This window comes from Aspergillus luchuensis, chromosome 3 (assembly GCF_016861625.1).
Source record: "Aspergillus luchuensis IFO 4308 DNA, chromosome 3, nearly complete sequence".
NCBI classification, from domain to species: domain Eukaryota; kingdom Fungi; phylum Ascomycota; class Eurotiomycetes; order Eurotiales; family Aspergillaceae; genus Aspergillus; species Aspergillus luchuensis.
Genome location: NC_054851.1, coordinates 3,682,603 through 3,705,893, shown reverse-complemented (window position 1 = coordinate 3,705,893; position 23,291 = coordinate 3,682,603). Strand labels below are relative to the sequence as shown.

The window sequence follows — 23,291 nt, the reverse complement described above, 5'->3', positions numbered from 1 at the left end:
GAGGTTTGAAGTTTAATCTGCGTGCGTCGGAATTAATTATAGTTTATGTTGCATTCTTTTAGAGTATACTGAAATCAGTGTATGGTTATTGAAAATAGTAAAATATTATATATAGTTAGTATGTAATCAGCCCATTTACAATTGCGAAATCGTCCCACGTTTATTTACATTGTCTGCGGTCGGTCGCCTTGACTAATTTGTTCGACCTACATACAAGTACGTTGTGCCGTACACGCTCTATCATCCGATAATAAGTCATTTCCATGTTTCGATCATGTATACTTCCCATTAAGCTCAACCTAGCTCAAATTAGAATATATACTACTCTGCTCATTACCTAAAGCGCCATACCGTAGATCTGACATTAGTAGCTTTGCGGATTGTGAACTGTTGTAAGGACCATATTTCAACTAGCAAGCATTGTTAGTCTAACGGTTATGATACTCGCCTTCCAAGCGAGTGGCCGGGGTTCGACTCCCCGACAATGCATTTTTTGTTTTTTCCCCTACATTATCTGGTTTGTTCTTTTGATTTACTTACTATTCTTTTTCTTTTTGCTCAGATTGCGGGGTCAGTGGGCTATATTGAATCTGTTCGTGGTCGTTTCCATAAATGTGTCCAACCAATATTTGGCTAACTGTATTGATGATACATCATCGACTTATCTACGCATGTGGCCGAAATTCTTAGATTGAGGTATATTTATTCTCTGTCGAATATATAACCATAATATAAATACACAGCATCAAGGCATGACATGACCAGACCAGACTAAAAGCGTCGCGTCGCATATACCACATAGCCAAGGTCGTTCATAAACTCCAAAATCTTTTCCAAAAACCAGACCGTCCGCCCCAAGCCCCGAATGTACCCCGCTGAAAACTAAAAGCCAAATCAAATGATATTTCTTCCTACCCGCAGACACAAAAATATAATTGCTTATGCCTGTGAACCGCGATTCACCCCCAGTCCTAAGTCAAATGCTCCCATCGGTATGTTTCCGAACCCAGAAAGATCGGGACCTCCCACGACGGGGTTACCTGAACCGGCGGCCTGTGAATTTGGATCAAGGCCACCACCGGCGCCTACGGGATCAAGATTGAAGGGCAAAAACCAGGCGCTGGGTTGATAGTATTCACCTGCACCGGACGGGGCATTAGGGTCTAATTGACCGGTAAAGATGGTGGAGGGGTCTTGATTAGGGGGAGCTTCGGGGCGGTTCACGGGAGCGGACATCGCCGGATTCTCGGGTGGGACGAGGGATGCAGACGGGTCAAAGTCGCCAAAGGAGCCGTAGACAAATTGTCGATCCAGCTGCGGGAGTTGATCTGCTGCGGGCATGGAAAAGTCGAAGCCGGGTTGTGCGAAGGGCTGTTGTCCCGCGCGGTTCTGGTTGAACACGGCCGGCTGAGGGAATCCAGTGCCGGTGGTCCCCAGCATGCCCGGAGCGCCGTCCATGGCGATTTCATTCATTGACTGCGGGGGAGTTGGTCCATCGAACCCGCTCACGCTGTCAGCCTTGCTGCTCTTCTTCGAATGCCTACGCGGGGCGCTCGGCTGTGGTGTAGGAGAAAGGCTGGCAAAGAATTCCTCGACGCTCTGAAGGTCTGGCCGTTGACTCATGACACCATCGTCACTCTTTGCCTTTTGAGGATCGGGTTCCTCCCAATGTGACCTCGACATCCCATGGGGATACTTGTCGAACCAGTCACCATACTGGAACATGGGCGCGATCTGCCCACCATTCTGCGTAACCACCGTGCCTTTGATGGCCGCATCCGCAAATTGGCGGTATCGGTCCTTGGCACTTTCCACCATGTAGTGAAACATTCCCCAATACTTCTTCATCTTATTGAGGTAACGGTATGTATGGCGCAGATTTTCCTTGGAACGCGCCTCCAACTGTGCGTTCTTCGAGAATATGCCCCATATATGGACAGTGCTGGCCGAATAAGCGCAGTATCCGGCGAACGGAACAGTGAGAGGGTAAGCGGATGCACGGTCGATGAGGATAGAAATATGATGAGCAGCTTCCACTGCTGCCCGGCCGGCATTGCTCAGGAATGCCTTGGGCATGTCACGGGGAGGTCGTCCTCCCGGTGATAGCGGTATGGCGAATTGATTCAAGAAGAGCATGTTCTGGTGGATGATAATGTGCAGAAAGATGAACTGGTTGGCGATTCGGTCGGCTGCATGGATCTGAAGGTTTTCGTAAGTGAACAAGAGATGGCTAGGGAGAGACGCGGAAAACTCCTCAATCTGCCGCTTGAGGCGCATGTACCCAGACTCCTGCGACCACAGTGGCTGCGTGTCTTTTCTTTTTCCTCCGAGGTTGAGATAATCAACGATGCGGCCCCATATGACAACCGCACGGATAATAAAGGCTGATACACCCATGTTCTCCTTCGCATTAGATAGCTGACCAACATCGTCTGGGACTGGGTTGAGAACATTGCCGTCCAAGTCTTCCGTTGGCCCTGGAATCTCCATCTGGAAATGTGACTCCTTAATAGGGAGCTGTACTTGCAAGAACTTCTCGTTTCCTATCGGCGGACGCTGACTCCCGGATGAATTATAACGATCCATCAAGAAACAAGCCCACATGGTTCGTCTCCGTATCTCTCGATCTGTAAAACTGAGCTGCGACCCATTGCCATTGTTCTGGATTAGTAGGGGGTCATGGTCGAGCTCCCTATGTAATTGCAAGGCATACGCCATGCGCAATGCTTGGCCACCGAAAGACCAACTCCGCCCGCCATGACATGTGCCGAACTCGTGAAGACCCAGAAGCAAGAAGACGGTCAGGATAGTGATATTAGGCTCATCATGGCGACTCAGGGCTATAGCAGCTGCTGGATTGGCCCAGTTCTCGCCACGCAGGAAAGGCGGTTCGGAATTAATCTGTGGATGGGTTGAAAATCGAGCGGAAACGGCGCAAACGGCAAGTATAAGAACTGGAGGCACGGTTCTCGCCTTGAGTCTTCGAATAAAGCTTGGTTTGTGAAGGAGGAGATAAGATTGCCCGTAGACGCAATCGAAGAACACCTCTGCCAGGTGCTCCTGGATCTCCAATGACGGTAAAAACTCGGCACCTGCACTCATTAAGCCCGACGCATCACCTGGTTTACTCTCACGGCGCATCGGGAATGTATCCTGCGGACCATTGCGGCTCTCCCGAGCCCACTCATCCATTTCAGCAGCAAAAGCCTCTTCCGCTGTCCGCTTCTTCTGCGCCTTGTTGGTCTGTCCCGGTTGAGGCGGTCGAACCACCGACCGGCCAATGGCACCCATGTCCCTAGTTTCTTCCTTGGGGATGGTTTTGATGACCCGGTCCTCCATCCTCTTCAAGCGCTTATCCAGCATCGCCATGTAGTCCGTCCGGGGCGCCGCCTTTCTGGTGGTGACCTTGTAAACACATGGTATTCGAGAGCGCGAGCAGTGCTTGCACGCAGGCTTTTCGCCGGAGCATCGGATCTTCTTTCTTCGACAAGCAATGCAGGCGAGGGGTAGGCGCTTTCGCTCCTTGCCGGCTTTCGTCTTCATTTCGCTCCACGCTGGTTTTTCGCCTCCCTGTTGGTCGTGATTGTGTGCGGGGTCGCCTCTGCCGTCGTCCCGGTGGGCATCAATCCCCGACTCGTGCGAGGTACCCGGATCACCGGCAGTAACGGCGCTGCCGGGATCACGCGAGCTGGCCCGGCTATGGTTGTCGAGGTCTTCGGGAAGGACGATATCGTCGTGGCCCAGGGTCAGGCCGGAGGCCAAGGGGGACTCGTCGGACTCCGGAGGGATCATGATGGGCGCAGGTACCCCAAGAACAAGACCCGGATCATCGTTCGGTAGGAAGGGAGTGGATGCGGAGGGAGTTGGCCACAGGGTCTGGTCCTGCTGGTGCTCTGGGGAGAAAGACGGGACGAAACCGCGGGATGAGGCGGTGGTCGAAATCGGTGGGTATGGGGAAGGCTGGCTAGGACGGGCGCTGACTGGAGGCTTGGCACCTCTCGCCGTCGTCATCCTGGGGGAATTTGCCCTTTAGTAATTTAAATGTTCGCCGTCCCCGGATGTTGTTCACTGTAGTAAATAGTTGTAGAAAAATGTCAAGTTGGGGATTCTGGGTGATGATAATGATGCCCATAAAAATAAAGGTACAGCGCCAATAAGGAACCCAGTTTCCAGAACATGGGTGTTGTGAAGAAGATTGTTCAATAGCTGAACGTGCAAGTCCGGAGTGTCATCGGTGGTAATATATATGGGGCTGCGGTCATTGGACAACCATCAACTAGCTCAAACCACCCCAGACCCTTGCGGAACCCACTAGACAAGACCAATTTCTAGGAGAACTAGAACAAATAATATCGAGAAGGGGAATGAGGTACACAATAGCGGTGGATGGAATCGTGCAGCGAGGGAACGTATCGGAAGCCTGCAGCGACGTTGGGTAAATACCAACGAATGCATGGCGTTTCTAGCCCGCAGTATCACTGGCTGCTGTTATCCCGCAATGATCCCGGGGAAAAGTTACGCTATCAACTACTAGCTTAGTGCTGGCTTCTTTGCTGACAGATGCCTCCTTACTCAATTTCCTCGATTGTTGATTTTATCTAAGCTTGTATCTTCGGGGCTTATAGTATTACGGTACGGATGTATAACCCAAATCTTCCGACATGTCCACATCCAAATCTGTCCTCCATTATGCCTCCCACTCCCACTTCCCCCCAATCAGTTCAACCATGGCCGGTGCTCAAACTCCGTGCTAGTGTGGTGCACGCGACTTCCCCTCTCGTATCCTGGTCAAGCGTCTCTAGCCGGATGCAACCTAGCATTAACCCGAGCTTGCTGTGGTCTGGGGCCATCCTACGACGACTTGGGCCGCCCAACTCGCTGACGCGGTGTGGCACTCTCTAGTGACGCCTGAATTTCCGAACCCAAAGCATAGACGCCATAGCTAGGAAAGACGATCCAGAGAGCACTAATGCGACCGTTAGATGAAACAACAACACCATCAAAGAACTGAAACCTACTTGGGTATGATCCACAGGAAGAACAAGGTCCAAGGGTCGTTGCGATCAACATCTGCGAAACCAGAGAAAGCCTCATTCAGCCCTATGCAATATTCGTTAGAGTCATATTCCGAACTAATCCTGACAGCATAATGGCGACTCACAGAATAGGGCCGTCTTCGCAAGAGTCATAACCGAGGCGCTATATGCTACCAGAAGCGCAGTCGCGCCGGGACGACCAGTAACAACCTTGGACTCTTTCAGCATCCACATCGGTCCTTTCTTGGTTTTGCGTTGGCCTCGAGACGTGTTTCCCGCTGTGACCCCATGCGTATACACAATCACCAGGTAGTAGATATATCCAGCAGTCTCGACCAGGTTCAGGATCGTTTGCGCAATGGTAAATTCATTGCGCGCATTGAATGCCGGCCAGCCGTAGAGGTAATCGATTGTGCCGTACAGCGCATACGGAGTCCAGATCGGGGAATGTAGCTTGCTTTCGAGCTTCAGGTGAGGGCGCAGCAATACGTAGCTGGCATCCCATAGTACTAGCGGGACGGAGAAGATCAACCACAGGGTAATGGCACCAGACGGAACATGCACCCATTTTTTCCCGGAGCCATTGGCACCTGTAGAAGATGAAGACGGTGTTGATGGCGGCGAAGCTCTCCCAGTCGCGGGGGGCGGAAAGTCGCGGGGATGGTGTCGCGTGGAGACCATGATGATATTCGTGTAGACAGTGAAGCTTATCGATAGGGAGTTAGGTTATTGGCAGGGCAAAAGAATCACGAGATCCATGTGAGGATAAAGATGTGAAAGACATTAAGAAGATTGAGCGCATGGATGCGAAAAGTGAACCAGTCCTTCCGAGGGGCTCCCAAGTATGAGTGACGGATAGTGACGTCGTCCAAGTTGAGTTCCAGCGCCACCTGTTCGCTGGCATGACGGGTGGGTTCGTTTTCCCTTCTATGAAATTTCCATAGCCCGATCTGGACTGGACCCTAGACAGCTCGGATATATCTAATCTTCGTTGAAAATAGATCCGGGAGATTGAAGATCTCTCCACTCGTGGGGATTTCAGCGGTGCGCGGAAGGGGGATATACTCTCCGCCGCCTGGCTCTTTACGTTTATCCGATAGCTATCTCTTGCTGCGCTGACCTCTAAATAAACACGTTGTTGCATTGCTCGGCTGTCAGTCGATCCTAGACCCTTTGTTTTACCAAAAACGAGATGAATAGAGTGAAGACAAGCTTTGATCTCTACAAAACAATATGTTCTGCTTTGTAACACGATATAGTGCCGTAGGGTACTTAACAGTTACACAGTAGTAAACCTTCCGCTTAGACGTCGCTCTGCAGCAGAATCTGAAAGTCTAGAACCAATAGCCCGGCCATGATCTTCATCTTAGCGGACACCTGGTCCTTTCTGTTCCACGAACCGGTGGGTCGTCGTGGGTGTTGTTGTCCCCTAATCTGACCGTTGCACCAAATAAAGTGCTTATGGCTTCAATGGAGCTTGGGCCGAGACAGAATCCACTCACCAAGCATTGGAAACAGTCCACAGACAAGACCAATCATGCTTTCTACAGTCCCACCGAGAATGTCTTGTCAAGAGATGAAAATCCATCGACCTGCCTCGATCGTTCCGGTTATCCTTCGCTCCATGTATCCCAGTCGGGAAAGATGCCCCGAGGCGACTACGGTTTGCCATAAAAGCAGAGAGTGCAGAAGATATGCCGAAGTCGCCAGAGTAGCAGTAGCTTTCCCCACTAAAGCCCACTCTCTTGGGCAGCATACAGTTACGTTATAGTCGTTTCGAATTGCCAGTTCACGGGGAAGATCACTTGGGGTGAGCACTGATTACATTCTCACCTGGTAAGAGATGGACCCCAAGAAGCACCAAAAGGTTGAAGCTCACCAAGCATGGTTATGATCAGCACAAGTTGCTAACTTGTTTATGAAGGATCTCGATAGACTTGCTCGCATCCGAGAAAATCAGCGGAATAGTCGCGCTAGGAAACAACAGCACACCCGCGAGTTAGAAAACAAGTTGGCTGCTTTGCAAGAACAAGCGCGTCACCGGGATGTGGAACATAGAATGGCCGTGCAGAGGCTTGAGGCGGAGAACAGGAAGTTGAGATATCTTCTGACTCGCTCGGGCTTGTCGTCGGAGTTATTAGAACACTATCTGCAAATCGATGATCCAGCGTTGACGGAGAAAGTAGCCATTCCGAAGCTTCGTTCGACTGAAGCACAATGCCAGTCACAAGACAGTTCGGCCTGTATACCAAAGGCCAGAAATGCTGCTACCAATGCACTACAACCAATTGAGCCGGGCCTTTCTAGTCCAGGACAAAGCTGTGATCGTGTTACAAAGCCTCGTTCGGAGATTGTGCAGGCGGCCTCGGACATTGAAGTGCCCGTCCGAGACCGATCTGTCTGTGGTTGTGGCCCGGGGGAAGCCGTGGAGTCATGGCCGAGCAATGGTGATGTTTTGAATACCACACTTTGTGCCATTGCAGATGAATTGATCGACCAGTACAATACACGTGGAGTGGAGCTGTCAGAGATCCGCAGGAAACTCTGGGCCGGTTTCTCCAAAGGACTCACTACAGAGGAGGGATGCAGAGTACAGAACCATATACTGTTTCAGGTCCTGGATGAAATAAGCAACAGCTGATATTATGTCTATTGTTTTGCGATGGTATAAAATATGGGCTCAACAAGACGGTTAAGGAGCCCACTTTTGTCTTTTGGCAACCCACTTGACCACATATACCAATCCCAGAAGCACGGGGACCTCAATGAGAGGTCCAACTGTTGCTGCCAAAGCCTGGTCGCTATCCACGCCAAATGTTGCTATCGCGACTGCGATAGCGAGCTCAAAGTTATTGCTGGCAGCAGTGAAACTCTGCGTGCAAGACAATCTGTATCCGAAACCGCAGCGGCGTGTTACGGCAAGAGTGGCACCAAAGATGACAGCGAAGTAGACGACCAGAGGAGCCGCTACTCGGATAACCGATACGATCTGGTGGACCACATGTCGCCCCTGTGACGCGAACAGAACCAGGATGGTGAACAGCAAGCCGATCAGAGACAGTGGGCTAATCCATTTCAAGAAATGCTTATCGTACCACTCTCTGCTGATCAGGAACCTAAGGGAGAAACGGGTGACGATGGCTGCTCCCAGAGGGATACCAAGGAATACGCCAACGCTTTTTGCAGCCAGTGAATAGTCGATTGTTAGACCGTGGTTCGCTCCACCAATGACGCGAATGAAAAAGATTGCGAGGGGTGCAAATAGGACCATTTGCAAGATCGAATTTATGGCGACTAGAATTGCGCAGTATTCCCCATCACCCCCTGCTAGCCCTGTCCAAACGAGGACCTATGCGCGTCAGCTTGTTGCACTACTTCCAGCGAGGGCATGACATACCATAGCAATGCATCGAGCAATACCGACAAGGATGAGGCCTTCTCGAAGGCCCCTCTCATCGGGAAGAAACGCCCAGGCGAGACCGAGCTACCTCACATTAGCCCACCATTACCCACAATGTGACATGGACCTACCATGAACAACGGAGCTATGATCCAATTGACGACGATACTGAAGCCCACCTGCACCCAAAGTCCCTTCTCCCGAAATGACCGATGTAGCGTTTCGAACCTCACTTTACACAAGATGGGATACATCATGACCAAGAGACCGATAGCTAGGATGCTGTTGGCATATACTTTTTCATCTTCAATTCAATAGCATTGAATGGACAACAACGTACCAATAGGCACAGAAACGCCCACAAACTTTCCCCTCTCTAGCGCTTTGCTCGTATTAGGGACGAAGTTTCCCAAAATTATACCAACCGCCATGGCAAGGAAGATCCAGACCGCAAGGAAGCGATCCAGAATAGCCAATTGCTGGAAAGCAGACGATGGGCCTTCTTCGAAAAGGTCATGTTGACTCTCGCTGCATGCCTCTACATCAGGATGGTCCTTCTCTTCAGGCGCCATAGTGCGAAGTACTCCTTCGATAATATGATCAATTGCTCAGGCGTAGAATGAGAATTACATTCCATAGTCCTTGCTTTTTGATGCCATACATCGGGACGCCAAGTCGAGCATCCAATCAGAATCGAGCAGTGACATACTGCGTATCACGTGATATACAGAGCCCACGGTACTATAGAGATCCAATGCTCAGCGAACTACCAGAGCACAGCATCATATATTCATCCAAATATCTGCGAACATTATGCCCCCGAGGTAGTATTACCTAGTTACTATCGAGGCAGAAACCCGTGCTCGAAACCAACCATAGCAAGTACACACTGTAGACCAGGTCACAGGAGTTCTAAATGCGAGAGAGAGAGAAAAAGGAAAACATAACCCCCCCAAGAAAAGAAAAACGAAAGTAATGAATCTGTGTAAGAATCGGGCTCAACCGATCCGATGATCCGAAGCGCAGCATCTACTTAGTAATTTTAGTGTCAAAGGAAGAAAGAGAGATTGAGCACGCGCCGTGGATAATGGGGAAAGGTATAGGCATGGATACATTAGTGAACTACTCCGTAGTAGATACATATCTGCAGGGTAACGTCATAGTTGACAGGGAAGAAACAAAGAAATTTTTTTTTTGTCCGACAAGGCAAACATAAATCTAGATATCCTTTGCATTAGGTGGTATAGTGTACTTTTCTGGTTTAGATCTAGTTAGTAGTTCATACACCCTCCAGATTCACATTATTTTGACTGCCTAGTGCATTTGTCTTCGCTCGGACCCCTCTACTAAATGTCTAAGTCGCCGATATATGTCCGGAGGACGTGATCCCGTTCGTTGAATACTATAGGACTACTTATTATTGTAGGATACGAGAACATTGGAATTTTTCTACCGGACATACCACCTGCCCGTCGTACGGGTAATCATCGGCAGGAAAACAGGCTCAGTGTGGATGCCGTTCGGGTTCATCCGTCAATGAGCCTTGGTGAGTTGCTACATGTCCCCGGGTTTGTCGCGGTTGTGGCTGGTGGAGGCCCCAGTTCCGGGATACACCCCCACACGGGGAAGGGCTGAAATTGCGAAGGGTAACTCGGGTGTCTAATGCACTGTTTAATGAGTACCTTCTGCCGGGCTTTGCTTGATTAGTATGCCGTGGGAAAATAGCCCTGGATTCATTTCCAATGCATGTACGAGGGCGTCGTCCTGCTTGTAAGCTTTTAGTGGCTGGGACACTTTACCTGAACCTGTTCTATATCAGTGATACAGATGCGACTTTTCTGGACTTCCCGTAGACATCGGATACCAGGCTCGGGGCTGTCGGGTCGATGTAGCTGATTTACTTCCCGTCTCGAGGCTTTCGGCGTCAAGATGATTTTCGAATATCGGCATGCCTAGCAGCAAAAAGGATGTCAGGCGGAAAGATGCCGTTGCTTGTTATCCTGGGTGTGTGAGACCAGGAGCGCGGATGGTGCGGGGGTGGGAGGCTCGAGTCAAAGCCAGCCAAATCTTGGCAGATGACGCCTGGACAGATCAGGATTGATCCCAGAAAACTAGGCAAGACAAGCGAAAGGCAAATAGTAATGCACGTCGGGCTCAGAGGGGGCCGCAACCGGAGTATTCGGCAGTTCAGAGTCGAAGATTAGAACCCATCTTCGATCATGCAACCTGGTATATCCCGTACCCACAAGCAAACTGGGTCTTTGGCTACCTTTCAAAGGAAAGCGACATATTGGTAAGCAGAAGAAATGGAAGAAATGGCTCAACTTCTACCCGTAATCGGAGGTCGAGCGGGCTAGTTAGTCGTTCAGGACGGAAACAAGACTTTCATCGAGTCTGGATCCCGAATCCTTAGTGTACTAGACTATACGTGTGAGTAGTAGTAGTGAGTACCCCACGGAGAAATTCCCCACATCTTCAACTAACCCCGAATGGCCTGTCTCTGCATGAGCGCATGCGGCACCTGACCGAGAGCAGCCACCCTCCGAGAAATTTCTACGAAATCGATGCTTTTTTAGTAAACCGGTCAAGCGTTATGGTTCAAAATCATTGAACTGCCATTGAACTGCCATGTGGTCGGCAATGTCCGCTCTACCGGCGATGCGTGGACGATCAACAGTCCGGACTTTGTCCGAGAACTCACTGCGTACAAGCAGTGGATGTCTTGACTAGAATTTAGAAAACACACTCACGGTCATGCAAGCAATTTCTCATCTTCAGAAAGTACTCTGACAAGGCCACTATTATTTGGCAGTGGCGCCTCATCACCGTCAGCAGCACCTTTAGCCGAAAGTGGGGTAATTTTTTCCCCCAGGCTAACCGCTAACCTGGATAAATGATGAGCAACATTTGTGTTTAGGCGACACCGAGGATAATCGGAGTCAAGAGTGACGCCCGGAACATCGAGAGCAGTGAAGACGTCCCGTTCTTCTTCCGACGGGATCCCATCCGTGTTGTAGGAAGAAGGAGTTGATTACCTCATCTCCTTCACCTCCCAGAGTGGAGCATCCCTTCGACTGTTGACCGAAATTAAGAGATTCCAAAGGGAGGAGTGCATTGTTTAGAAAGTGGTAGGTATGGGCTGACCCTTGCGGGAGGCCGTTGGGTTGACGTAAGGTGCATTGGAGCCATGTCGGTACGATGACATTTGTTGTGCTCAGAGACCGCGCTTGGCGGTATCTGCTTGTCTGACATGTTTGCCAGGCACCTGTTTAACCAACTGGGTTTATGGTGTAGTACTCTGGTTGTGCCATCGGTCTGACCGCTGGGAAGCTGCTAGGATGATGGAAGGGAAATGCGGGGAATGCTGGGGTGATGAGTGGAAGAAGACGGAATTACACGGTGGATACTGGATACACACAAGAGTGACGGTAAGACGCCCAGCCGGATTCGGACCAACAATAGACTTGACGGCACGGATCCATGGGACTCTGACTAGTAGTAGTACGAAGTAGTAGTACCTGTTGAAGACTAATTCCTCCAATGACGACAGCGCGGAAAAACTCCCTCTGCTTCATGCTCAATTCCCCCATGCGCCATAGGTATTCACGTCGAGTAAGTAGAAGCTAAATGTGCAGGGCCACTCGGGATTCGCTCTGGATGGAGTATTGTTTGGCTTTTCCACCTTCTGTATCGAGTGTTGGCGAGAATGAGCCAGACTTGCCTGGAGATCAACTGCTAGACTGGTGTCTCAGTGAAGAATGTAAAAGTTGATCTGATACACCTTCCAAATCAGACATACATCAACAAGGATGTAGATTGAGAAAGGCAAAATATCATGCTTCTATGAGTTAGTTAATCGCTAACTAATGGTGGTATTGACGTAAACTTGAATGGTGCAGGTAATGATGCCGGTTTACCCACAGCTGCAGGGACTGGACGAAGTACTGTGTAACGTAATTACCGGGGCGACCCCTGGCCAAACTAGTGAACTAAACTAAATCCCCTTCCCCGAATGGCTTCTTTCTCCCCAGCTTTTCGTATTTCCCAATCTCCAAGACCAATTCCAGCTAGGTCACTATTGCCACTAAAATTGGTCAAAGGAAGCGGGGCTCCAGACTTGTCCCAGCGTTGACCACGGACGCCGTTCCCCATGTTGTGCTGGTCTATAGGCTGGGAATAATCCTTACCCCGGTCAACTCAACCTCACCTGACCCTCCGACCTCTTTTGCCAACCGATGTAGAGTTTGTACATGGCTCTGCCGGCCCGAATGCATCATCGCTCGAGCTCCTTTCAGCTTCTCCGACAGTGCCTTGCTTGCCTAATTTCCGACTCCTCCAGGGCCGGTCTACTGGCCTGTTCCACCCAGTCTCCCAATCGGGACATCCCACGTCGATCAACATACCGGACCAAACATCCATCGCCCATGCTTAGCGTGTCTCTCTTTGACACTGCTTGCGGGACTGTGAATTGCATGAGTGGGTAGCTTTGCGGAGACAGCTGCACTGGCATACATCATCGTTGGGTTCCTCAATTCGCATGCCGTGGCGGACGGTCACTTCGTGGCGCTCAGACTATTTAATATGGCCCGGCTCCCCTTTCTCTCGCTGTTTTCGTTTCTGTCCTCCCCAAACCTCCAGTCTCTCCATTGGACAGGTGTTGCACGGTTGCTCACCTGGTTTGTTTTGCTCCCCCTTTGGGCGACCTTGCCATCATGAGGTTCACTTTGATTGAGGCGGTGGCTCTCACTGCTGTCTCGCTGGCCAGCGCTGTACGTGCCGTTCCTTTGTCCTGTGAATTGCAATTGTGCTCAATTAGATTCACTTGTTTGTACCATCATCGCTGACAATGGTCTATTCATAGGATGAATTGGCTTACTCCCCACCGTATTACCCATCCCCTTGGGCCAATGGCCAGGGCGACTGGGCGCAGGCATACCAGCGCGCTGTTGATATTGTCTCGCAGATGACATTGGCTGAGAAGGTCAATCTGACCACAGGAACTGGGTAGGACTTACAAGGCGCAATCTGTATGCTCCGGCTAACAACCTCTAGATGGGAATTGGAGCTATGTGTTGGTCAGACTGGCGGGGTTCCCCGGTAGGTTTGAAAAGAATGTCGAGACAGGGGGCATTCATTGATTAACGGCGACAGATTGGGAGTTCCGGGAATGTGTTTACAGGATAGCCCTCTGGGCGTTCGCGACTGTAAGCCATCTGCTGTTGTTAGGCTTTGATGCTCTTACTGACACGTCGCAGCCGACTACAACTCTGCTTTCCCTTCCGGTATGAACGTGGCTGCAACCTGGGACAAGAATCTGGCATACCTCCGCGGCAAGGCTATGGGTCAGGAATTTAGTGACAAGGGTGCCGATATCCAATTGGGTCCAGCTGCCGGCCCTCTCGGTAGAAGTCCCGACGGTGGTCGTAACTGGGAGGGCTTCTCCCCCGACCCGGCCCTAAGTGGTGTGCTCTTTGCAGAGACCATCAAGGGTATCCAAGATGCTGGTGTGGTCGCGACGGCTAAGCACTACATTGCCTACGAGCAAGAGCATTTCCGTCAGGCGCCTGAAGCCCAAGGTTATGGATTTAACATTTCCGAGAGTGGAAGCGCGAACCTCGACGATAAGACTATGCACGAGCTGTACCTCTGGCCCTTCGCGGATGCCATCCGTGCGGGTGCTGGCGCTGTGATGTGCTCCTACAACCAGATCAACAACAGCTATGGCTGCCAGAACAGCTACACTCTGAACAAGCTGCTCAAGGCCGAGCTGGGTTTCCAGGGCTTTGTCATGAGTGATTGGGCGGCTCACCATGCTGGTGTGAGTGGTGCTTTGGCAGGATTGGATATGTCTATGCCAGGAGACGTCGACTACGACAGTGGTACGTCTTACTGGGGTACAAACCTGACCGTTAGCGTGCTCAACGGAACGGTGCCCCAATGGCGTGTTGATGACATGGCTGTCCGCATCATGGCCGCCTACTACAAGGTCGGCCGTGACCGTCTGTGGACTCCTCCCAACTTCAGCTCATGGACCAGAGATGAATACGGCTACAAGTACTACTATGTGTCGGAGGGACCGTACGAGAAGGTCAACCACTACGTGAACGTGCAACGCAACCACAGCGAACTGATCCGCCGCATTGGAGCGGACAGCACGGTGCTCCTCAAGAACGACGGCGCTCTGCCTTTGACTGGTAAGGAGCGCCTGGTCGCGCTTATCGGAGAAGATGCGGGCTCCAACCCTTATGGTGCCAACGGCTGCAGTGACCGTGGATGCGACAATGGAACATTGGCGATGGGCTGGGGAAGTGGTACTGCCAACTTCCCATACCTGGTGACCCCCGAGCAGGCCATCTCAAACGAGGTGCTCAAGAACAAGAATGGTGTATTCACCGCCACCGATAACTGGGCTATCGATCAGATTGAGGCGCTTGCTAAGACCGCCAGGTAAGAAGATCTCCAATTCTTTTGTTTCTTGTGCAATGGATGCTGACAACGTGCTAGTGTCTCTCTTGTCTTTGTCAACGCCGACTCTGGCGAGGGTTACATCAATGTCGACGGAAACCTGGGTGACCGCAGGAACCTGACCCTGTGGAGGAACGGCGATAATGTGATCAAGGCTGCTGCTAGCAACTGCAACAACACCATTGTTATCATTCACTCTGTCGGCCCAGTCTTGGTTAACGAATGGTACGACAACCCCAATGTTACCGCTATTCTCTGGGGTGGTCTGCCCGGTCAGGAGTCTGGCAACTCTCTTGCCGACGTCCTCTATGGCCGTGTCAACCCCGGTGCCAAGTCGCCCTTTACCTGGGGCAAGACTCGTGAGGCCTACCAAGATTACTTGGTCACCGAGCCCAACAACGGCAATGGAGCCCCCCAGGAAGACTTCGTCGAGGGCGTCTTCATTGACTACCGCGGATTCGACAAGCGCAACGAGACCCCGATCTACGAGTTCGGCTATGGTCTGAGCTACACCACTTTCAACTACTCGAACCTTGAGGTGCAGGTTCTGAGCGCCCCCGCGTACGAGCCTGCTTCGGGTGAGACTGAGGCAGCGCCAACTTTTGGAGAGGTTGGAAATGCGTCGAATTACCTCTACCCCGACGGACTGCAGAAAATCACCAAGTTCATCTACCCCTGGCTCAACAGTACCGATCTCGAGGCATCTTCTGGGGATGCTAGCTACGGACAGGACTCCTCGGACTATCTTCCCGAGGGAGCCACCGATGGCTCTGCGCAACCGATCCTGCCTGCTGGTGGCGGTCCTGGCGGCAACCCTCGCCTGTACGACGAGCTCATCCGCGTGTCGGTGACCATCAAGAACACCGGCAAGGTTGCTGGTGATGAAGTTCCCCAACTGGTAAGTAACAGAAGAACCGAACGATGTTGAACAAAGCTAATCAGTCGCAGTATGTTTCCCTTGGCGGCCCCAACGAGCCCAAGATCGTGCTGCGTCAATTCGAGCGCATCACGCTGCAGCCGTCAGAGGAGACGAAGTGGAGCACGACTCTGACGCGCCGTGACCTTGCAAACTGGAATGTTGAGAAGCAGGACTGGGAGATTACGTCGTATCCCAAGATGGTGTTTGTCGGAAGCTCCTCGCGGAAGCTGCCGCTCCGGGCGTCTCTGCCTACTGTTCACTAAATAGCTCTTAAATGGCATACCATGATGGCCGTGGTATATGAATTAATGATTTATGCCAATAGCAAGACCACTGTAGATGTAGAACGAGTATTGCGTAGTAGCGTGTAGATGATGAAACAAGCGATGCCGACTCATGGTAGGAAGAGTGGCGCTGGTTGGGGCGGAAACCAAGCGACGTCATCCGCTGCCGACTTCGCCAGTCTTTCTTCTTTTCCTCTTCAGCCTTCTTCCTCCGCTTCGTTCAGCGACCATTGCCAATTGCCTCTACAACAACTAATTGCCCTAATACTCTACTCCTATTCAGTACATACACCACGATAACGACATAATTACACCAGCCCGAACAGACGAGCAACCATGCCCTCTCCCGACCCTCCAGCCCCAGCGATACGACCCTTCCAACCACCCATAACAGCGCTCCTCATCTACCCAGCGACCCTAATCGTGGGCTCACTCTTCTCCGTCCTCTCTCCCACCGCACAAGGCACACGCGGCGACGGCTCCAGCACCCTCCACCCCCATGTTGAGCCCCTAGCCCCGTCCATCGCGTCAGACCTCAACCTCTCCTTTCCTCCGCCGCGCCCCGTCAACTACTTCGCCCGCAAAGACAACATCTTCAATCTATACTTCGTCAAAGTCGGCTGGCTCTGGACCACCGCCGCTCTCGCTTTTATCCTGCTCTCCCAGCCCGCCTACACCCTCGCCGCTAGCCACCGCGCCCGACGCACTGGCCAGGCCGTCCTCCGCTACGCCCTCGCCACGACAGTGTGGTACCTCACGACGCAATGGTTCTTCGGCCCGCCGATTATTGATCGCAGCTTTGTGCTGACGGGCGGGAAGTGTGAGCGGGCGGTGCCGTTGGCGGAGAATGAGCCCGCCGCGGCGGATGTCAAGACGCTGCTGACGGCTGCGGCGTGTAAACATGCGGGTGGGGCGTGGAGGGGTGGTCATGATGTTAGTGGACATGTGTTTTTGTTGGTGTTGGCGACGTCGTTGGTTGTGTTTGAGTTGGTCGGGGGGAGTCAGGGTTGGGGGAAGGGGGGTGTGAGTGTGAATGGGAATGGGGAGGCGGAGAAGGAGGTTAGTGAGGAGGTGGATGTTGTGAGGGTTTGGTCTGGCAGATTTGCTTGGGCGGTTGCTGGGTTGGGGTGGTGGATGTTGTTGATGACGGGGATTTGGTTCCATACGTGGTTTGAGAAGGTATGTTGCTGTCTAAATGGGGGTGGAGTGATGATGATGACGATGCTAATGGTTGCAGTTGACGGGGCTGTTGATTGCCATCGGCACGGTTTATACGATCTACATCTTGCCTCGACGGGTCTTGCCATGGAGGAATGTGGTAGGCTTGCCGGGTGTTTGAGTATACATGATATGATTATGGGATGATAGATGGTGTAGAGTATAGTACACGATGAATACATTTCTTACCTTAATACACATTAAGCACCGGCGGTACAACAGGCTCATTGTCGAAGAAGCCCCGACAGAAAGCTACCAATTAGCCCAATTACTACCACTCAAGAGAACTGGAATAAACTCACCTCCCGGAATCAACGCCGCCGCATACATCACCTGCGTAATCGGCCTCAAATCCTCAATATCATCCTCCTCCTCCCCAGCCATATACGGCGCCCAGAAATCCACAATCTGATCCGCATACACCTTCAAATCCACCGCAGTATCCTTCTCGGCCAGCTGCTCCGCAACACACTTGATACCCATCGCGGCGCCAAACTCCCTGAACGCCAACCGATACCGCGGATCACGCTGTAGATAGCGCTTAATCTCAAACAGATCATCTACAACATCGTCAGCCACCATCACCCACACCACGAATAGAATAAGAAAGAAAGAGAGAAGAAAGACATACAAACCCTCTCAACCCCCCTCCCCAACAACTCCCCCGCCCACTCCTCCTCCTCCCCCTCGACAAGATGCGCCGTCCACAACCCCATCCCCAAATCCAACAAATCATCACTAACCCTCTGCCTCCCCTTCCGTCTCATCACCCTCCTATAATCCTCAATCTCCTCCTCCAACACCCCACCATCCCCTGCACCGCCATAGGCCAACTCATAAGCCCTAACCACCCTAAAAACCACAAACCCATCCACAGGGTCCAAATTCCCCTCACTCCCAACAAGCACCCTCCTCAACACCGTATCCAATTTCCACACCATCCGATCCAACCTCCTCCCATCCACCCCTCTGATGAAGAAATGCGGATGTATCGCCCTGCCCAGCTCCACCGCCAGCTTATTCCACTTGCCCTCCCCGCTCGCAACACTCATCCGGTTCAGCGCGAACATCCACAGCGTCAGGTAATGGTGGTATTGGCCGTCGCAGTCGTGGCCTGTCGCGGAGGGTTTGCCGATGCGTAGGCCGCCGGCGAGCGGGTGGGATGGGGATGCGCCGGGGAGGGGTGTGTGCGGAGGATCGCGCGTTCGGCCCAGGGTGTTGTGCACGGAGGTGATGAGTTGGGAGGCGAGCGTTAGGTAGTGGTTTTTGCTGGGGGGATTGGGGTGGATACGGTGCAGGGTCAGGAAGTTTAGGACGCCGATGGCGTCCGTCCAGAGGTACCGGCCGAGGTGGCCCCCGGAGGAGGGGGGTGGGGTCCAGGTGCTGGGGGAGGGGGTGGTGGTTATGGAGGGGCCGTAGAGGGTGGTTTGGGCGCGGAGGAAGAGGGTGAGGGTTTGGGGGGTGGGGGTGGGAGGGGGCATGTTGGTGGTTGTGTTGGGATGCGAGGTGTATAGATGGGGTGGTGGTGAGGGTAGTATGGGTGGGTGTGGTGTAGGTAGGGTTGTGTGAATGGTAGTATAGTGATATGGAAACGGGGAGACTAGTAAGAGCTGTTCAGGTCAAATCAGATTTGGAGTATATACTGAAACTAGCATGGAATGAATTGATTTGTTCGGCAGAAGAGCTCAGTTATTGTACGTGTGATGTCTATGCAGTGAAGTCATCATGAGCGGGAGGTGATCTCATCTAACCCTAACCACATCTATTATACTGCAGTCTCGTACATCCCGATACTCATCAACTACAACCATCATGGACTAACTACAGTATCATACATACCGTACTGGTATAATCTATGTTCAAATTCCTATCCAAAAGAAAGAAGAACATGTCCCTCCAAAACCTCCTCTCCACCGCCGCCCGTCCCCTCCCCCCCATCCACGACCCCAGCTTCGCCTCCCACTTCGACAGCTTCGCAAACTACCGTGTCGTCCTCCTTGGCGACGGTAGCCATGGTACCTCTGAGTTCTACGCCGCCCGTGCCGAGATCACCAAGCGCCTGATCGAGCACCATGGCTTCACCACTGTCGCCGTCGAAGCCGACTGGCCTGACGCTGAAGCCATCGACCGCTATGTGCGCCAACGCCCCGGCCCTCAAGCCCATCTCACCAATGACAAGGACGAGCCCTTTCAGCGATTCCCCACTTGGATGTGGCGCAATCGCGAAATGCAAGACCTAGTCGAGTGGATGCGCGACCACAATGCCAACCTACCCGATCACCAGAAGGCCGGGTTCTACGGCCTTGATCTGTACAGCATGGGGGCATCCATCCGCGCCGTCGTAGACTACCTCGACCGCCTGGACCCAGAGGCAGGCAAGCTGGCGCGTCGTCGCTATGGCTGCTTGCAGCCGTGGGTGGACGATCCGACGGCATATGGTCTCGCGTCGTTGCGCGGCTTGGCAGACTGCGAGAAGGGAGTCGTGGACATGCTGCGCGATTTGCTGCGCAAACGACTACAGTACGCGGAGGAGGATCCGCATAATGGCGAAGAGTCGCATAGTAGTCAGCAGAACGCGTATTTGGTGCGTGACGCAGAGAGATACTACAAAGCTATGTATTATAGCTCTGCGTCGTCATGGACGCTGCGCGATACACACATGGTGGATACGCTGCGGCGCATCCTTCGTCACAAGCCTCCCGGCAGTAAGGCAGTGGTGTGGGCGCATAATTCGCATTGTGGGGATGCGCGATACACGAGCATGGGCAGTCGGCGCAATGAGGTGAATATTGGACAGTTGTGTCGCGAGCAGTTCGGTCGGGATAAGGTTGCGCTGATCGGCTGTGGGACACATACCGGAACTGTGGCGGCTGCGCATGAGTGGGATGAGGATATGGAGATAATGAAGGTGAAGCCGTCGAGACCGGATAGTTGGGAGTGGTTGGCACATCAGACGGGAATTGAGAGCTTCTTGTTGGATTTGAGGCCGACGAAGATTAGTCCGGAGCTGAGGAGCCTAATGGCTGCGGAGGATCAGCGCTTGGAGCGGTTTATTGGCGTCATTTATCGGCCTGATACTGAGCGCATGTCGCATTACTCGCAGGCTGATCTGCAGAACCAGTTCGATGCGTATGTCTGGTTTGATAGCACTGAGGCTGTTAAGCCGTTGGAGAGGGTGCAGCCGCGGACGGCGATGGGTACGGAGGAGACGTATCCATTTGGGTTGTAGAGCAGACTGTAAGTAATGGTAGAATGGACTGTAAGGAGTAAAAGTAGAGAGTGTTTCAAATTAATGATGATGGACGATATAGTTAATGTGATAACTAGCTCATGCACAGCACAACACGCTTAGCTAAGCCCTGACGTCAGCTCACCGCCTGCGGGTGTTTGTTTATTCTTGAATCTCGCCTTTGTCCTGCATTCATTTAATTCATGATCCATCCCCCCACACAATCCAATTCTTCGACATCTCGATACCCAATTCCAACGTCACCCGATACACATTGACCACCACCATGGCGGTTCGACGGTCCGCCCGCCTGCGCAGCCGCCAGGCCACCGAGGTGAGCACACCACCCATCCCACTCAGCCTCCATTCCGATGGGCTGCTCGCGCCCTTGCATGACATTCACTGACTCGACCTTAAGGAGCCTGAGGCCCCTGCCGACCCCGTCGTCACTAACAACAACGCCCCCTGCGACACGAACAATCACAACAACTCCGAGAACACGTCCGAAATCGACACAACCATGGCTCGTCTCGGCAAACAGCCGGAGAGATTGCCTCCCGTCGTGGAGCACGAGGAGCCAGCTGATGCTGCTAAGGATGCCCCCGTGCAGCGGTCGCGGAAGAGGACCAAGACTGAGACCGCGTCTAAGAGAAAGTCCAAGGTTGAAGTTAAAGAGCCTGTTGCTGAGGTGACTCCGGCGATCGCTGAGTCTCAGTCCAAGACGGATGCGACTGAACCAGTTGTTGCTGAGACTGAAAAGGAGCCTACTCCCAAGGTTATGGCTGAGCCCGCTGCTGCTGAGACTGAAAAGAGACCTATTACCAAGGCTATACCTGAACCTGCTTTGAAGCTATCGACTCCTGAAAAATCTATCCCCACTCTCAAGGGCACGCCTGTCAACAGAAATACGCCAGTCCAGAAGAACACACCCGTCCACAGAAGCACGCCCGTCCACAAAAGCACACCCACCAGAACTCCCTCCAGCACCCTCGTGCGTCCGTCCCACCAAGAAATGCACCCCAGCAAGGTCCGCCAGAGCACCACCAAACAGGCAGACTCCGGTCTGATCCTGGGCTTCAAGCCCATCAAGAAGGATGCCGAAGGCAAGGTGATCAAGGACACCCTCGCCGACAACACCCCTACCAAAGCCAAGGCCTCACCCGCTCCTTACTATGGCACACCCGCGTTCGAGTTCAAGTTTTCCTGCGACTCGCAGCTCAGTGACGAGGCGAAGAAGCTCATGGAGACCGTGCGCGAGGATGCTGCTAAGATCAAAGCCCAGATGACCCTGGAACCCGACCAGAACCGCGCCGAGGCAGCGGACCGGAAGATCGTGCAGCCCAAGGGCAAGGCCAGCCGCTTCAGCGATGTGCACATGGCCGAATTCAAGAAGATGGACTCCATTGCTGGTCACGCGTCGGCTTTCCGTGCCACCCCGGGACGCTTCCAGCCAGTGGTCAAGTCACTCAAGAGAACCAACTCCAAGGCGCGTTTGGACGATTCGGACCGCAACTCGCCATCACCATCCAAGATTGCACGTCCATCACCTGCCCTTGCTGCCCCTGCTAGCAACAAACGCGTCAAGCACGACAAGGCCGATGATGCATCGACGCGTCGTCCCGCTGCAGCCAGCCCTCCCAAGCCTGTGCAACCCCGGCCCAGATCTACAGTGCGCAGCTCGTTGATGACCCCGACGCGGTCCTCTGCGGCGCGTGCTTCGTCCGTCACCGCAAAGCCGCCCCGCACCTCGATGATCCCGTCGCTCGTCCGGTCTCCAGCTGCGAAGCCGGCCGATGTGCCGCGCACGCCTCAGACGGAATTCAACCCTCGGCTGAAGAGCAACTTGCCCACTTTGGGTAACCTGAAGTCGATCCTCCGCCGCCACCAGCCTTTGTTCTCCAAGGACCCTGCTAAGATTGCCGCGGGCACCCACGTGGCTGCTCCAGACTTTACCTCGAACCTGCTGTTCGGATCGCGAGGCACCACGGAGGAGCCTGCGCAGACGCCGTCGCCCAAGAAGCGCGTGGAGTTCACTCCTAGTGTGAAGGCCCGCCACGAGGAGGTTATGTTCTCGCCATCTCCATCGAAAGTTCCGGTTGCCAGTCCCTCGCGGACCATTTCCGACGTTGTCTATCCCACACTGCCGGTGTTGACTCCGGAGCAGAACAGGGTCAACACCAAGTCTCCCGCCCAAGCGACCCCTACCATCCGCCATGTCCGCCCGTCAGATGTCCATGCCAACCCTCTGCCTGAGGTTGCAGGCGTGCCGCACGGAATCGGCCACAAGAAGAGGACTCGTGAGAGTGGTGAAGACACCAAGACTAATGATCTCCCTGAGGTCGCAGGTGTCCCTCATGGCATCGGCCAGAAGAAGAGAAACCGCGCTGCCCTCGAGGATGAGACCGACACTGAGAATGTGCCGCCCGTCGACACAACCGCGGACGCGCGCAGTGCTAAACGAATGAAAATGACCTCGCCCTCTCCGATCAAGGCGCCCATTTTGAGTGCCCGCAAGGCTGCGGCCCCTAGCCCAACCAAAGCCGCGACTCCCAGCCCCATCAAGCCTCGCTCGCACACTCCCCTCCGGTCGGCGACGACCAGCCGCATGAGCACTCCACGCATCAGCACCCCGGCCAGTGTGCGCGCACGCAACCGGGGCGTGTTGAGCGTCAGCCGCTTGAACATGCTGGCGCAGCCGAAGAATCGTGGCTAGATTGGATGAGACTAACATTGATTGCAT

General features: G+C 53.0%; 9 protein-coding genes and 1 non-coding gene across 10 annotated transcripts; 6 read left to right on the top strand and 4 right to left on the bottom strand.

Moving 5' to 3' along the window:
- Positions 1–417: 417 nt before the first annotated feature.
- AKAW2_t30020A lies at positions 418–489 on the top strand. The gene has a single exon. It is a non-coding gene; the product is annotated as a tRNA-Gly (tRNA).
- Positions 490–939: 450 nt separating this feature from the next.
- Positions 940–4,011, bottom strand: AKAW2_31242S (putative C6 transcription factor; the record flags this gene model as incomplete). Its single annotated transcript, XM_041687844.1, has 1 exon — positions 940–4,011. One exon carries the CDS (start codon positions 4,009–4,011, stop codon positions 940–942), a length of 3,072 nt encoding a protein of 1,023 aa, XP_041541689.1.
- A 2,868-nt stretch (positions 4,012–6,879) lies between these two features.
- AKAW2_31241A (bZIP transcription factor) lies at positions 6,880–7,677 on the top strand (the record flags this gene model as incomplete). The annotated part of the gene is made up of 2 exons (XM_041687843.1): positions 6,880–6,903; positions 6,961–7,677. The coding sequence occupies 2 exons, from the start codon at positions 6,880–6,882 to the stop codon at positions 7,675–7,677; spliced, it is 741 nt and encodes a 246-aa protein (XP_041541688.1).
- Positions 7,678–7,728: 51 nt separating this feature from the next.
- On the bottom strand, positions 7,729–8,307 carry AKAW2_31240S (uncharacterized protein; the record flags this gene model as incomplete). Its single annotated transcript, XM_041687842.1, has 1 exon — positions 7,729–8,307. The coding sequence occupies one exon, from the start codon at positions 8,305–8,307 to the stop codon at positions 7,729–7,731; it is 579 nt and encodes a 192-aa protein (XP_041541687.1).
- Positions 8,308–8,747: 440 nt separating this feature from the next.
- AKAW2_31239S (uncharacterized protein) lies at positions 8,748–9,008 on the bottom strand (the record flags this gene model as incomplete). Its single annotated transcript, XM_041687841.1, has 1 exon — positions 8,748–9,008. One exon carries the CDS (start codon positions 9,006–9,008, stop codon positions 8,748–8,750), a length of 261 nt encoding a protein of 86 aa, XP_041541686.1.
- A 4,140-nt stretch (positions 9,009–13,148) lies between these two features.
- Positions 13,149–16,083, top strand: AKAW2_31238A (beta-glucosidase; the record flags this gene model as incomplete). The annotated part of the gene is made up of 7 exons (XM_041687840.1): positions 13,149–13,205; positions 13,298–13,440; positions 13,489–13,533; positions 13,588–13,640; positions 13,692–14,883; positions 14,941–15,799; positions 15,850–16,083. 7 exons carry the CDS (start codon positions 13,149–13,151, stop codon positions 16,081–16,083), a joined length of 2,583 nt encoding a protein of 860 aa, XP_041541685.1.
- Positions 16,084–16,440: 357 nt separating this feature from the next.
- AKAW2_31237A (putative inositol phospholipid biosynthesis protein Scs3) lies at positions 16,441–17,443 on the top strand (the record flags this gene model as incomplete). Its single annotated transcript, XM_041687839.1, has 2 exons — positions 16,441–17,283; positions 17,342–17,443. 2 exons carry the CDS (start codon positions 16,441–16,443, stop codon positions 17,441–17,443), a joined length of 945 nt encoding a protein of 314 aa, XP_041541684.1.
- A 69-nt stretch (positions 17,444–17,512) lies between these two features.
- Positions 17,513–18,803, bottom strand: AKAW2_31236S (uncharacterized protein; the record flags this gene model as incomplete). Its single annotated transcript, XM_041687838.1, has 3 exons — positions 17,513–17,574; positions 17,625–17,882; positions 17,954–18,803. The coding sequence occupies 3 exons, from the start codon at positions 18,801–18,803 to the stop codon at positions 17,513–17,515; spliced, it is 1,170 nt and encodes a 389-aa protein (XP_041541683.1).
- Positions 18,804–19,177: 374 nt separating this feature from the next.
- On the top strand, positions 19,178–20,551 carry AKAW2_31235A (putative erythromycin esterase; the record flags this gene model as incomplete). The annotated part of the gene is made up of 1 exon (XM_041687837.1): positions 19,178–20,551. The coding sequence occupies one exon, from the start codon at positions 19,178–19,180 to the stop codon at positions 20,549–20,551; it is 1,374 nt and encodes a 457-aa protein (XP_041541682.1).
- Positions 20,552–20,837: 286 nt separating this feature from the next.
- On the top strand, positions 20,838–23,264 carry AKAW2_31234A (uncharacterized protein; the record flags this gene model as incomplete). The annotated part of the gene is made up of 2 exons (XM_041687836.1): positions 20,838–20,885; positions 20,970–23,264. 2 exons carry the CDS (start codon positions 20,838–20,840, stop codon positions 23,262–23,264), a joined length of 2,343 nt encoding a protein of 780 aa, XP_041541681.1.
- Positions 23,265–23,291: the final 27 nt, after the last annotated feature.